General features: G+C 40.9%; 1 protein-coding gene across 7 annotated transcripts in view; it reads right to left on the bottom strand.

Moving 5' to 3' along the window:
- The window catches only part of NCKAP5 (NCK associated protein 5), a 1056356-nt gene that overhangs the window by 277794 nt on the left and 763562 nt on the right, over window positions 1-15000 (bottom strand). For all 7 annotated transcript variants that reach the window (XM_067742126.1, XM_067742129.1, XM_067742130.1 and 4 more), the window contains one exon: window positions 12163-12312. In XM_067742126.1, coding sequence (XP_067598227.1) covers window positions 12163-12312 — 150 coding nt within the window. The remainder of the gene's footprint in view (window positions 1-12162; window positions 12313-15000) is intronic.

Raw genomic sequence — 15000 nt, 5'->3', positions numbered from 1 at the left:
TGAAGCTCGCCTGCCGCTCACCTCCTGCTGTGCGGCCCAGTTCCTAACAGGCCACGGACTGATGCCTGTCCTCGGCATCAGTTGGGGACCCCTGGCTTAATGCATGGAGAGAAAGGCCTGGTTGGTGTGTGGGGAGGGGGTCTAGAGACAAGCGATCATGTATTTCAAGGAGCATGCCAAGAGCAAACCTGGGGCTTGAGGCCAAAGCCCAGGAGTAGAGAACAGGGAAGGCACAAAGTCCAATCAATGGACTGTGGAGGTCAAGTCTGGGAAGATCCTTTAAGTCAATGGTCTGGGATGGGGTGGGAAAAAAGGAGTGGTCTGTGACACAAGGGCCTGTGACATGGTGGCGCTGTGCCGTCGAAAATGGTGAGCTCTATTTTGAGAAAGCAGTCTCTGAGACAGCAGCCAGGGAAGTCTAAACTTTTCTAAAAAACAGAATACAACACACCTAGCACTTAAGAGTTACAGAAAACAAGCAGCATCCCCATCGCCCATGTGGTGCTTACGGCACAGACATAAAATATACCAAATGGTTTCTCCACCAGACGTCAGGACCCTAAACAAAAATTATAATTTACACCCAGGGGAAGCAGTTGCTGGATGGTGAGGGTAAGTGTCCTACTCCTTTTCATGAATGACTTACAACTGCTAAAACCAAGGCACTGAGAAAACAACTGCTAAGAGGAGAAAGAAAATGTGTGAAATGCATGTGTATATGAAATTATTATTTTCAACTGCTGGCCCAGGAGGTTTTTTTTTTTTTTTTTTGGAAGGTACATGTCTTATTTAGCAAAATACCTTAATGAGCCAGGGAACGGTGTGGAATGAGACCATGAATGGGGTGTAGGGACCGATAAAGCTCTATGTAGTAAAATGGTAAGAAGCAAGGCTGTGGAGAGGAGTGAGCAGGAAAGCACCAGCTACGCTCTATGGCAGGAGGCTGGGGATTGAGGAGAAGGGGCTAATGAGGAATGCCCAGCAGCTGAAGGACTTGCAGGCAGAGCCATCTAAAGGCCAAACGCAAAGCCCTTAGCCTTGGGGATATTATGCACGACCACATATCCTTTGTGGGGTTGGATTCTGGGAAGAGTAGGGAAAGTGGATTCTGTTTCACATGAGATTGTTTCTGAAAGGAGAAGAAAGGGGGATTGAAAGTTGAGTGGGGTAGGAACTCAGCCCCAGGAATGACCACAGGAGGGAACGACACTGGGGTGGGATTGGTGGTGGGGATGGGAGCCCTAGACTTTCCTCAGGTTGGGGGATCTGATGCTTCGACAACATATATTTAATTCTCAAAGTCAGGGACTGCTCAGCTATAATCTAAGCTGTTTTTTTAAAAAAAATTATTTTATTGAAGATTCAAGATGGTGGAGGAGTAGGTGGATGTGGAGTTCATCTCTCTCCACAGATGTAGCAGGAATACATCGACAGACGCAACAATTCTCACAGAACACTGGCTGAAAACTAGTGGAAGGCCTTGGACAACAGAAAGGACTATAAAGATCCCTGCGTAACTTGGTAGAAAGGAAAAAAAGAAGGGAGAAGGAGGAGAGGAAGCAGGATGGGACCCGCACCCTGGTGCAGGGGGAGCTGAAGCAGAGGAGAGATTCATGAGTTCGAGGAAACCCCCTCTCTAACTGGGAAATTGACCTGGACAGAAGGGAAGCATTTGAGGCTGTCAGAAGACGGGGAAGTGGCCAATCTGTGGCAGACAGGACAGAGGGAGAAATACACAGATGGTCCGTACCGTGGCCCCACATGCCCTGGATGGGGACGAGCGTTCACAGGTGTGCAAGGGGGCGGGGAGCTGGTGCATGGGGATTAGAGAACAGGCCCAGAGCTAGAACTGCTGTTGGCTGTGGGGAGACGGACCAAGGGGACAGGAGGGAGGAAATCCACAGCAGGGAATGCTACAGAGGAAGACTGGACTGCCATGGAAGCAGGGCGCTACTGCTGAGTCACACGCAGGGGGAGGAGCCGCTATTGTAATCTCTATCTCCCCACGTGCCCGGCACCTGCCGATGACCATAAAAGAAGCCCCCTCAGGGCTGGCTCTCATGTGCCAGCTGCTGAGCAATAAAAAAAAGCTCTGTCAGAGGTGGCCCTAATGTGCCGGCTACAGGGCAATAAAAAAAAAAAAAAAAGCCCTTTCAGGGTTGGCCCTCGTGCACCTGCTGCCAGGCATCAGAAAAACCCCAGCCAGGGCTGGCCCTCACGTGCCTTATGCCGAACACCAGAAAAGGCCCTCACTAGGGCCATATCTCTCGCGGCCGTGGCTGCTGGCTTCCCTGCGCATTTGGCGCTGCCAGGGCTCCCGGGATCCAAGCAGTCATACCACCTCTGCGCCCTGTCCTCACTGGGGCAGACCCAAGAGCTCCAAGGCAGCCTCAGGACCAGACTCCTGTGGGGGGACCACACGCAGAGGTGGGGATAAAATCAAAGCTGAACCCCAGGGACGGGGTGACTAAGGAAGAAGATCGAAAATCTTTCCATCAGCTGTACAACCTGCTGATTAAATCCCCACGATCAGCTAGGTAGACGCTGTGTCTACGGAATATCTAGTAGACAATGAGTGTTCCCACAAATGAAAACAGTCTAGCTCTGGCAGCTGTGGACTTTGGGGGCAAGCACACGCAGGAACTGGGCCAGATCAGAGTCTGAGTGGTCACCACAGGGCCCAGAGCAGGTCCAGAGACCAGCCCAGAGTCAGAGGAGGGCCTCCTGGGGAGGCGGAGGAGGGCTGTGGCTCACGGCGTGTGCAAGGACACTTACAGTGTAGACCCCAGGGAAACATAATTATTACTATTAATTTTATTATGTTTTGATTCATTCTGTTGTTGGTTCTATATATATATATATATATATATTTTTTTTTTTTTTTGGTTTCTTTCTTTGTCATTCCAGTTTTTTTGTTTTTTTTAAGTCTTTTGGGATCTCTGCATTTTATAACATTTTAATTTTTTTTTATACATTTCTATTCTTACTTTGCTTTTCTGTTGTTCTGTGTTCTCTTCCCTTATTTTTTTCTTCCTAGTTTTTTACATATAAATATATATATCTATGTGTATATATATATTTGTTTCCATTTCTACTTTGCCTTTCTGCTGTCCTGTGTTTTTTCCTTTTTTATGTTATTTTATTATTCTTATTTTTTAAAATCATTTTTATTGGTTGTTCTGCTTCCTTGCTTTATTCTTCAGCTGGCACACTGCTTTTCTTTTGTTCTTAGTTTGTGTGTTTTTGTTAGTTTCAATCCTAATTGTTTGATTTCACTTTTGAGTTCTACTATTTGTCTAGTCCTTCTTTTACTTTTTCTTTTATTTGGCTCTGTTTTTGTTTCTTTTATGTGTGTGTGTTTCCTTGTTTCTGGTTTTGTTTGTTTGATTTACCATTTCTTCAGGGTTTCGACTTTTTTTCCTTTAATATGCTTTCTTTTTCTATTTTTTGTAGTTCTGCTTCTACGTTGCTTTGCTGTTGTTCTGTGTTCTTTCCCTTTTTTCTCTTTTTCCTTTTTTATAACATTTCTGGCAGTTTGTTTTGTTTCTTTGCTTCATTCTCCAGTTGGCACTCTGCTTTGGTTTTGTTTTTTGGTTTTGGGTTTTTGTCAACTTTTTTCTTAATTGTTTGATTTTGTTCTTGGGTTCCTTTGTTTCTCTGGTTGTTCTCTTGCTTTCTGTTTTACTTGGTTCTGTTTTTGCTTCTTTTGTGTGAGTGCGTGTTTCCTTGTTTCTGTTTCTGTTTGTTTGATTTTACTTTTTACCATTTGTCAGGGGTTTTGTTAGCCTTTTTTTTTTTAATCCCCTTTATTGCCGGGACAAGTGACTTGTGGGGTCTTGGTCCCTTGACCACAAGTCGGGCCTGAGGCTCTGGAGTGGGCGCACCAAGTCCAGGATGCTGGACCACTAGAGAATCCCCGGCCCCAGAGAAGATTAATCGCCGAGAGCTCTCATGGAGGCCTCTATCTGAATCCAAGACCTGGCTCCACCCACCTGCCAGCAGCTCCCAGTGCCAGACGCCTCACACCAAACAACAAACAAGTCAGGAACACAAACCCACCCATCAGCACACAGACTTCCTAATATCACACTAAGCGCACAGACGCCCCAAAACACATCACCTGACATGGCCCTGCTCATCAGAGGGAAAACACTCAGCTCCACCGACGAGAACGCAGGCGCCGGTACCTCCCATCAGGAAGCCTACACAAGACACTGGACCAACCCCACCACTGGGGGCAGAGAACAGAAGCAAAAGGAACTAAAACCCTGCACGCTAGGGAAAGGAGACCTCAAATAGTGTAAATTAGACAAAATGAGAAGACAGAGAAATATCCTACATGCAAAAGAGCAAGATAAAAACCCATAAGACAGAATAAATGAAGAAGAGATAGGCAAACTACCTGAAAAAGAATTCAGAGTAATGATAGTAAGAATGATCCAAAATCTTGGAAATGGAATGGAGAAAAGACAAGAAACGTTTAACAAGAAACTAGAAGAACGAAGAGCAAACAAACAGTAATGAACAACACAATAACTGAAATTAAAAATACTCTAAAAGGAATCAGCAGCAGAATAACTGAGGCAGAAGAACGGATAAGTGAGCTGGAAGATCAAATGGTGGAGATAACTGTTGCAGAGCAGAATAAAGAAAAAAGAATCAAAAGAATGGAGGACAGTATCAGAGACCTCTGGGACAGCATTACGCGCACCAACATTCAAATTATAGGCGTCCCAGAAGAAAAAGAAGAAAAAGAAGAAAAAAAGAAAGGGTCTGAGAAAATATATGAAGGGATTATAGTTGAAAACTTCCTCAACATGGGAAAGGAAATAGTCAATCAAGTCCAGGAAGTGCAGGGAGTCCCATACAGGATAAATCCAAGGAGAAACACTCCGAGACACATATTAATCAAACTAACAAAGAGTAAACACAAAGAAAAAATATTAAAAGTGGCAAGGGAAAAGCAACAAATACCATACAAGGGAATCCCCATAAGGTTAACAGTTGATCTTTCAGCAGAAATTCTACAGGCCAGAAGGGAGTGCAAGATATATTTAAAGTAATGAAAGGGAAAATCCTACAACCAAGATTACTCTGCCCAGCAAGGATCTCATTCATATTCTACGGAGAAATTAAAACCTTTACAGACAAGCAGAAGCTAAGAGAATTCAGCACCACCATATCAGCTTTACAAGAAATGCTAAAGGAACTTCTCTAGGCAGGAAACACAAGAGAAGGAAAAGCCCTACAACAAACCCAAAACAATTAACAAAATGGTAATAGGAACATACATATAAATAATTACCTTAAATGTAAATGGATGAAGTGCCCCAAGCAAAATACACAGACTGGCTGAATGGATACAAAACCAAGACCCGTATATATGCTGCCTAAAAGAGACCCACTTCAGACCGAGTGACATACAGACTGAAAGTGAGGGGATGGAAAAAGATATTCCATGCAAATGGAAATCAAAAGAAAGCTGGAGTAGCAATACTCAGACAAAATAGACTTAGAAATAAAGACTATGACAAGAGATAAGGATATATAATGATCAAGGGATCAATCCAAGAAGAAGATATAACAATAGTAAATATCTATGAACCCAACAGAGGAGCACCTCAATACATAAGGAAAAGCACCTCAATACATAAGGAAGATGCTAACAGCCATAAAAGGGGAAATCGACAGTAACACAATCATAGTAAGGGACTTTAACACTGCACTTTCACCAATAGACAGATCATCCAAACAGAAAATAAATAAGGAAACACAAGCTTTAAATGACACATTAGACTAGATGGACTTAATTGATATTTATGGGACATTCCATCCAAAAACAACAGAATACACTTTCTTTTCAAGTGCACACGGAACATTCTCCAGGATAGATCATATCTTGGGTGAAAAATCAAGCCTTGGTAAATTTAAGAAAACTGAAATCGTATCAAGTATCTTTTCCAACCACAACACTATGAGACTAGATATCAGTTACAGGAAAAGAAAACTGTAAAAAATACAAACACATGGAAGCTAAACAATACGCAATTAAACAACCAAGAGATCACTGAAAAAATCAAAGAGGAAATCAAAAAATACCTAGAAACAAGTGACAATGAAAATACAATGACCCAAAACCTATAACCTATAGGATGTAGCAAAAGCAGTTCTAAGAGGGAAGTTTATAGCAATACAATCCTACCTCAAGAAATAAGAAACATCTCAAATAAACAACCTAACCTTACACCTAATGCAATTAGAGAAAGAAGGACAAAAAGAAAAAAGCAATACAATCCTACCTCAAGAAATAAGAAACATCTCAAATAAACAACCTAACCTTACACCTAATGCAATTAGAGAAAGAAGGACAAAAAGAAAAAAGCTCAAAGTTAGAAGAAGGAAAGAAATCATAAAGACGAGATGAGAAATTAATGAAAAAGAAGTGAAGGAAAAAATAGCGAAGATCAATAAACTAAAAGCTGGTTCTTTGAGAAGATAAACAAAATTGACAAACCATTAGCCAGACTCATCAGGAAAAAAAGGGAGAAGACTCAAATCAACAGAATTAGAAATGAAAAAGGAGAAGTAACAACTCAAAGCTCAAAGTTAGAAGAAGGAAAGAAATCATAAAGACGAGACGATCCTTCTCAAACTCTTCCAAAATATAACAGAGGGAGGAACACTCCCAAAATCATTCTACGAGGCCACCATCACCTTGACATGAAAACCAGACAAAGATGTCACACAAAAAAGAAAACTATAGGCCAATATCACTGATGAACATAGATGCAAAAATTCTCAACAAATACTAGCAAAAGAATCCAAGAACACATTAAAATGATCATACACCATGATCAAGTGGGGTTTATCCCAAGAATGCAAGGATTCTTCAATATATGCAAATCAGTCAGTGTGATACACCACATTAAAAAACCGAAGGATAAAAACCATGTGATAATCTCAATAGATGCAGAAAAAGCTTTTACCAAACTTCAATACCCATTTATGATAAAAACCCTCCAGAAAGTAGGCATAGAGGGAACTTACTAATCGTAATAAAAGCGTGTATGACAAACACACAGCCAACATCATTCTCATTGGTGAAAAACTGAAAGCATTTCCTCTAAGATCAGGAACAAGACAATGGTGCCCAGTCTCACCACTATTATTCAACATAATTTTGGAAGTTTTAGCCACAGCAATCAGAGAAGAAAAAGAAATTAAAGGAATCCAAATTGGAAAAGAAGAAGTAAAACTGTCACTGTTTGCAGATGACATGATACTACACATAGAAAATCCTAAAGATGCCACCAGAAAACTACTAGACCTAATCAATGAATTTGGTAAAATAGCAAGATACAGAAGTAATGCATAGAAATCTCTTGCATTCCTATACACTAACAATGGAAAATCGGAAAGAGAAATCAAGGAAACACTCCCATTTACCACTGCAACAAAATGAGTAAAATACCTAGGAATAAACCTACCTAAGGAGGCAAAAGACCTGTATGCAGAAAACTTTAAGAAAGTGATGAAAGAAATCAAAAATGATATAAACAGATGGAAAGATATACCATGTTCTTGGATTGGAGGAATCAACATTGTGAAAATGAATACTACCCAAAGCAATCTACAGATTCAATGCAATCCCTATCAAATTAGCAATGGCATTTTTCACAGAACTAAAACAAAAAATTTCCCAATTTGTATGGAAACACAAAAGACCCCGAATAGCCAAAGCAATCTTGAGAAAGAAAAACAGATCTGGAGGAATCAGGCTCCCTGACTTCAGACTATACTACAAAGCAACAGTAATCAAGAAAGTATGGTAATGGCACAAAAACAGAAACGCAGATGAATGGAACATGATAGAAAGCCCAGAGATAAAGCCATGTGCATAAGGTCACCTTATCTTTGACAAAGGAGGCAAGAATATACAATGGAGAAAAGACAGCCTCTTCAATAAGTGGAGTTGGGAAAACTGGACAGCTACATGTAAAAGAATAAAATTAGAACACTTCCTAACACCATACACAAAAATAAACTCAAAGTGGATTAAACACCTAAATGTAAGGCCAGACACTATCAAATTCTTAGAGGATAACACAGGCAGAACACCCTATGACATAAATCACAGCAAGATCCTTTTTGACGCACCTTCTAGAGTAATGGAAATAAAATAAAAAATAAACAAATGGGACCTAATGAAACTTAAAAGCTTTTGCACAGCAAAGGAAACCATAAAAAAGATGAAAAGATGACCCTTAGAATGGGAGAATATATTTGCAAATGAAGCAACTGACAGAGGATTAATCTCTAAAATATACAAGTAGCTCATGTAGCTCAATATCAAAAAACAAACAACCCAATCCAAAAATGGGCAGAAGACCTAAACAGACATTTCTCCAAAGAAGATATATAGATTGCCAGCAAACACATGAAAGAATGCTCAACATCACTAATCATTAGAGAAATGCAAATCAAAACTACTATGAGGTATCACTTCACACCAGTCAGAATGGCCATCATCAAAAAATCTACAAACAATAAATGCTGGAGAGGGTGTGGAGAAAAGGGAACCCTCTTGCACTGTTGGTGGGAATGTAAATTGATACAGCCACTATGGAGAACAGTATGGAGGTTCCTTAAAAAACTAAAAATAGAACAATCCCACTACTGGGCATATACCTTGAGAAAACCATAATTCAAACAGATGCATATACCACGATGTTCACTGAAGCACTATTTACAATTTTTAGGACATGGAAACAACATAAATGTACATCGACAGATGAATGGATAAAGAAGATGGTGTACATACATACAATGGAATATTACTCAGCCATAAAAGGAACGAAATTGAATTATTTGTAATGAGGTGGATGGACCTAGAGTCTGTCATACAGAGTGAAGTAAGTCAGAAAGAGAAAAACAAATACCACATGCTAACACATATATGGAATCTAAAAAATGGTACTGATGAACCTAGTGGCAGGGCAGGAATAAAAATGCAGACGTAGAGAACGGACTTGAGCACACAGTGGAGGAAGGGTAAGCTGGGACAAAGTGAGAGAGTGGGATGGACATATATACACTACCAGATGTAAAACCGATAGGTAGTGGGAAGAAGCCGCATGACACAGGGATATGAGCTCCATGCTTTGTGACCACCCAGAGGGGTGAGATAGGAGTGTGGGAGGGAGCCTCAAGAGGGAGGGGATATGGGGATATATGTATATGTATAGCTGATTCACTTTGTTGTACAACAGAAACTAACACAACATTGTAAAGCAATTATACTCCAATAAAGATATTAAAAAAATAAAATTTATTTTATTCATGTACAATTGATTTACAGTGTTGTGTTAATTTCTGTACGGCAAAGTGATTCAGTTACACATATATATAAACATACATTCTTTTTCATATTCTTTTCCATTATGGTTTATCACAGGATACTGAATACAGTTCTCTGTGCTATACAGTAGGACCTTGTTGTTTATCCATTCTATATATAATAGTTTGCAACTGCTAATCTCAAACTCCCAATCCATTCCTCCCTAGGCTGGTTCTGAATAACATAGTGATATTCATCAAGAACATAATATTAAATTTGTGTCGTTTCTTTTCCGCACCTTCTTGGGACCTGTTTGTGGAGCAGGAATTCAGGAAATCTGTTTTCCATCACCCTGACAACCATCCTTCTCTGCTCCTACCACACCAGGGGCCAAGGGAATTAAGGTACACAAATATGGTTGTTTCAAAAATACACTGATGGAAAATAGTTTTGTTTTTCTAAAATCTTGCTGTATGACATTCAAAATTCAAAATAATTTTGAAGCGTTATGGTTAATTCACCTGCAATCTTGCAAAAGAGCATTTTGTTAAAGTGCATAAATCTATGTAGGGGGTCTGTGACCAGCTGTGATTACGATCTGTCAAAAGCAGCCCTCTATCTTCTCACAGTAATTGCTAACTTATGCAAAGGATTCTATACAAACACAAACAGTAAATTTAAAAAAAGCAAATAAACTAAAATGAAATTCATATGAAAATCAGATGATGCATGAGTGTGTGTGTATGTGGGGTATGTCTATATGTGATAGATTTCTTTTTATTATCTGTTTAAGTAGACAATAGTGAGATTTGGGAGCAAAGAGAGAGTTCATTTACTATTGAGCAAAGAATTTTACAGAACAAGATATGACACTGTGACTAGAGGACATTACTTTAGAAAATAAAATATGTTTGTAAATTAAAATTGCGGGGCTTCATGGCATTTAGAGATATCATCTATTGCATCCAAATGATGCTGGAGGCAAGAGTTGTTGCCTGAAGTGTAAAGATCTCTGTGAAAGGAAAAAAAAATGGTGCTTCTCATTTACTCAGTGAGGGTTTAAGAAACATTTGCTGCCAAAGGTGTTTTTAAAATACTTTTAGCTTGATTAAATAAAATGTCCTTCACAGAGTTGTCTCAGTGACAATTAGATGAACTAAAAGCAATGTGCACCGCAATCATCAACAAAACTAACAATTTAAGTTTACGGTTATAGGGAAATGAATTGTAATAACAACTCCTTCCTACTATTAAATCCAGTTAATTCAACCTCAAGACAAAGCCATGAGTTCTCAAAACTCTCAGACAACCACCTCGGTTTCCCTTGAGAAGGCTTTCCCACTTTTCGTGGTGATTATATTAAAAATGATAAAAGTGTGAGAACCTTTGGGGAAACAGGGGTGATTACTGGCCCTTTGCTGAAAAGGAACCATCAGCGGTTCCCTAAATTGACCTCTCTTCTGCCCCATATGTGACATAACGCACTTAAGTCACTCCTGTGTAGAGCAGCTGAAGTTTTTCATTCATAGTTCTTACATTAATCATTGCATTCAGATAAATGGGGGGGAAATCATGTAAGGAAAGGCAGGAGCCTTGGAGTAGGAGGATAGAAAAGACCATATGCAGGCACTGCTGCACAAATATTAACTCACTTAACCCTCGATACTTCTCTGGAAGGAAAGTTACTATTATCATCCCCAGTTTTGCATTTGAGGAAACAGACACACAGAGAGCCTAATTAATTTGCCTAAGGTTTCAAAACTAGAAAAGAACAGAACTGAGATTCAAACCCAACTCCAAAGTGCATAATCTTACTTATTTTGCTTCACTATTGCTGAGGAAATTAAGTAAAAATGGCATGCACCTACAGGCAAGGTGGTAGGTTAGGGTTAGGGTCAGGATTGCAGAAACCAACTGCAGAAAACAAGATCTCTCGAGCTCTTATTTCTTCACATTACTGCAGGAAGTTTCAGGATTCTATAGACACTATGGAAGAACTACATTTTTAGATACTGGCTGACGGTCCCTTGTGCCTAGTTTAAGAAAAGGTGGGCTTACCATAGTCCTTGCTTAAAAATGATTACGTCCCAGTTCTATATGCAAACAGAACATTTATTGCAAGTTGGAAAAGCCAACTCATGGAAAAAGGCATCTTTCAGCATGTGAACTAATAACTGAAATGCCCTTTGAGGACTGCTATAAATATTCAGGAATTAACACTCTAAGTGATGTCAAATGCCACTAAGTAATAGACCAGAGTTTTCAACTGTTTTGGAAGACTACAGTGGTTGAAAACCCTCCTTAAAGCACCCCTTAGCTCAACTTCACCTCTATTTTTATATGTCTTACATGGTGTACTTCTGCACAAGCTTTTTTGTTCTTTGAAGAAATAGCTCTACTGCTTAAAATTATTTTTCTTACAATTGCCCTTACCTAGTATTCAATATTTTGTTTATCATTCACTTATTTGATCATTAGGCGTTGGGAAACAAAGCGAAATATCACATAGCCCTTCCCTCAAGGAACTTGCAATTTTAGGGAAACTGATCCAGTTTGAGGGTCAAACTGGAAGTGAAATGAATTACTGATCTATGTACTTTTTTAAGGCAGTACAATCATAGTCACTAGGCCAAGACTCTTTCAGGGTCACAAATTTTAACCCTGTGCTCATCATTGACAAAGGCATCCCAATGGGAGCTACTAGATCCTATTAGTCTGGGAGAACTAAGAAAGGAAGATTTATATTTACTCAAAAGTGGGGCCAATACAAGAAGCAGAACACGGTTATTTTTCTGTAAACGTGTAAAAATGGTTCCATTTCTTACCTCTAGAGCCTTCAATCTTTCTAACAGCAATTTGGTCTTTTCTTTCCCCTCATCTGCACTGCTGCCTTCACTCCTTGAATCCTCATCTACCACCATGTGACGGTCTTCCAAAGCTTCCTTGTGTTTTCTCTCTTCCTCTGACAGTTTTTCCTGAAGCAAGAAAGAATTGTTGTTTTCAATAATCTCCACTGAAAAATAAGCAAGAGTTTAAGGTTGAGAAGTTTGGAACCTCCCTACTCTTTCTGCATTCTTTCCGGGGCTGAGGTAGAGAAGGTTTTGTTAAACAAATTCTGAGTGGGGCTTATATTAGTAAACACAGTAGATAATTTTAATGAATCTTGGTGGGACAAGTCATTGAGTCACCACCACTGAATGCACATGTCCTCTGCTCTGTTGGAGAAGCGACCGAGCCCATAAAAACCGTAGGTGGAGTCATGTGGTTAATCCATTTTTATATGCAGCATGAAATTCAGCTGTGCTCTAAACTGGGGAAAAATAAGTCAACCTTGATACCTTGACTTGTGAACAGCTTAGCTCCTATAATAAGATCATCAAAGTCACTGGACATGCAACCATTCAATTAAGGGAAAAGAAAATATCACAAAATATTGAAATGATAATGATTTCAGAATTCTAAGCTGAAACCATTTAGCTCCTTTGGCTCACTAATAACATGGCTCTTAAGGGCCCTACAGTCCCCTTTCTAACACTCCAGGATTTGTACTATAGCCTTGAGGCGGAGGTAAAATGTTATCCTGTCTTCCCTCCCTGCTTGCTGGAGGTTCCTCACTCAACCTTGTCTCTGGCAGCTCTTTGGAAGTTGAGAAGTATTAATCTGAGCCTCACAATTGGCTCTTGTTTTCAAGGGAAAAAGAAATGTCAAGAGCCTATCACATAAAAATAAAACTTCATCCACTTTTGTACATACATCAAGATACCGTGCCACAGAATCAGGTGACATCATTCCATCACACTTTTGAACTCTAACCACAATGCTGCAGAAATCTTTGTATTAGAAACAGCTGGTTGGCAACCACGTGGGCTAAACTGGATTATCAATGGTGAGAGACTTCTTTATATTTACCATTAAACTAAGATCATTTGCAAATACAGAAGCACGAAAAATACGATTCTTAACCTTTAAGCACTTAAAAAATCTACTGAGAAAAGAATAGTGTAAGTGGGAAAAAAAAACCAGGTTTTCAAACTGTGTTCACAAAAGTACTTTGGAAGTCCTGAAATTATTTAACTTGTTTTTTGAAAATAAGATATGAAGTAAAAACGTCAACGTATATGTACACATATATAAGTATACATGTGTATGTATAGATATATAAAACACTGGAGACTACATAGAAACTTGACCCATGTTAATCTGTACAGACAAACAGGTGTTAATCTGTTTCCTACAGATTTCAAGATAAGTTTCCATTTCTTTATAAGAATGTGCAACTGACTAGGCAGGTGATAGCTCTTTATGAAATCAGGCCTGGGCAAGGCCACATACAATGTACAGGTGTGTTCACTTCTGCAGCAGGTGTAAGTTCAGCCCAGATTCAGGCTCAGCAAGTTTAATGTGCAGATCCTCAGGCTGGAACAAATATCCAGGTTATGACTGTATTTTTACAGCTTTGATTCTTTAAGGTTTGTTCACTCAGCAGACTTTCATTTCCATGGTAAGAAACTTGAAATTGGCAGAGTTACCAACACAATTTTGAAATAAAGAGGTCCTTCTACTTCTCTTTCAAGATTTGGGATCACTGTAATTAAACACTAACTTGAGACTGTAAAGCAAGCTTTTAAAAAATATCACCTAGGGAGGGACCTTCAAGATGGCAGAGGAGTAAGACACGGAGATCACCTTCCTCCCCACAAATACATCAAAATACATCTACAAGTGGAACAACTCCTACAGAACACCTACTGAACGCTGGCAGAAGACCTCAGACCTCCCAAAAGGCAAGAAACTCCCCATGTACCTGGGTAGGGCAAAAGAAAAAAGAATAAACAGAGACAAAAGAATAGGGACAGGACCTGCACCAGTGGGAGGGAGCTGTGAAGGAGGAAAGGTTTCCACACACTAGGAAGCCCCTCGCAGGCGGAGACTGTGGGTGGCGGGGGAGCTTCGGAGCCGGACAGCGCAGCCACAGGGGTGCAGAGGGCAGAGTGGAGACATTCCCGCACAGAGGATCGGTGACAACCGGCACTCACCAGCCCGAGAGGCTTGTCTGCTCACCGGCCAGGGCGGGCGGGGCTGAGGCTCGGGCTTCGGTCGGAGCGCAGGGACAGGACTGGGGTTGGCTGCGTGAACACAGCCTGAAAGGGGCTAGTGAGGCACGGCTAGCCGGGAGGGAGTCCGGGAAAAAGTCTGGAGCTGCCAAAGAGGCAAAAGACCATTGTTTTGGGGTGTGCAAGGAGAGGGGATTCAGAGCACCGCCTAAATGAGCTCCAGAGACAGGCTCGAGTCGCAGCTATCAGCACGGACACCACAGACAAGCATGACACGCTAAGGCTGCTACTGCAGCCACCAAGAAGCCTGTGTGCAAGCACAGGTCACTCTCCACACCTCCCCTCACTGTAGCCTGTGCAGCCTGCCACTGCCAGGGTCCCGTGATCCAGGAACAACTTCCCCGGGAGACCACACGGCACCTCAGGCTGGTGCAACATCACGCCGGCCTCTGCCGCCGCAGGCTCGCCCTGCATCCACACCCCTCTCTCCCCCCGGCCTGAGTGAGCCAGAACCCCCGAATCAGCGGCTCCTTTAACCCCCTCCTGTCTGGGCGAAGAACAGACACCCTCCGGCGACCTACACGTGGAGGCGGGGCCAAATCCAAAGCT

This window comes from Pseudorca crassidens, chromosome 6, assembly GCF_039906515.1.
Source record: "Pseudorca crassidens isolate mPseCra1 chromosome 6, mPseCra1.hap1, whole genome shotgun sequence".
NCBI classification, from domain to species: Eukaryota; Metazoa; Chordata; class Mammalia; order Artiodactyla; family Delphinidae; genus Pseudorca; species Pseudorca crassidens.
This window is presented reverse-complemented; position numbering and strand designations above follow the sequence as displayed.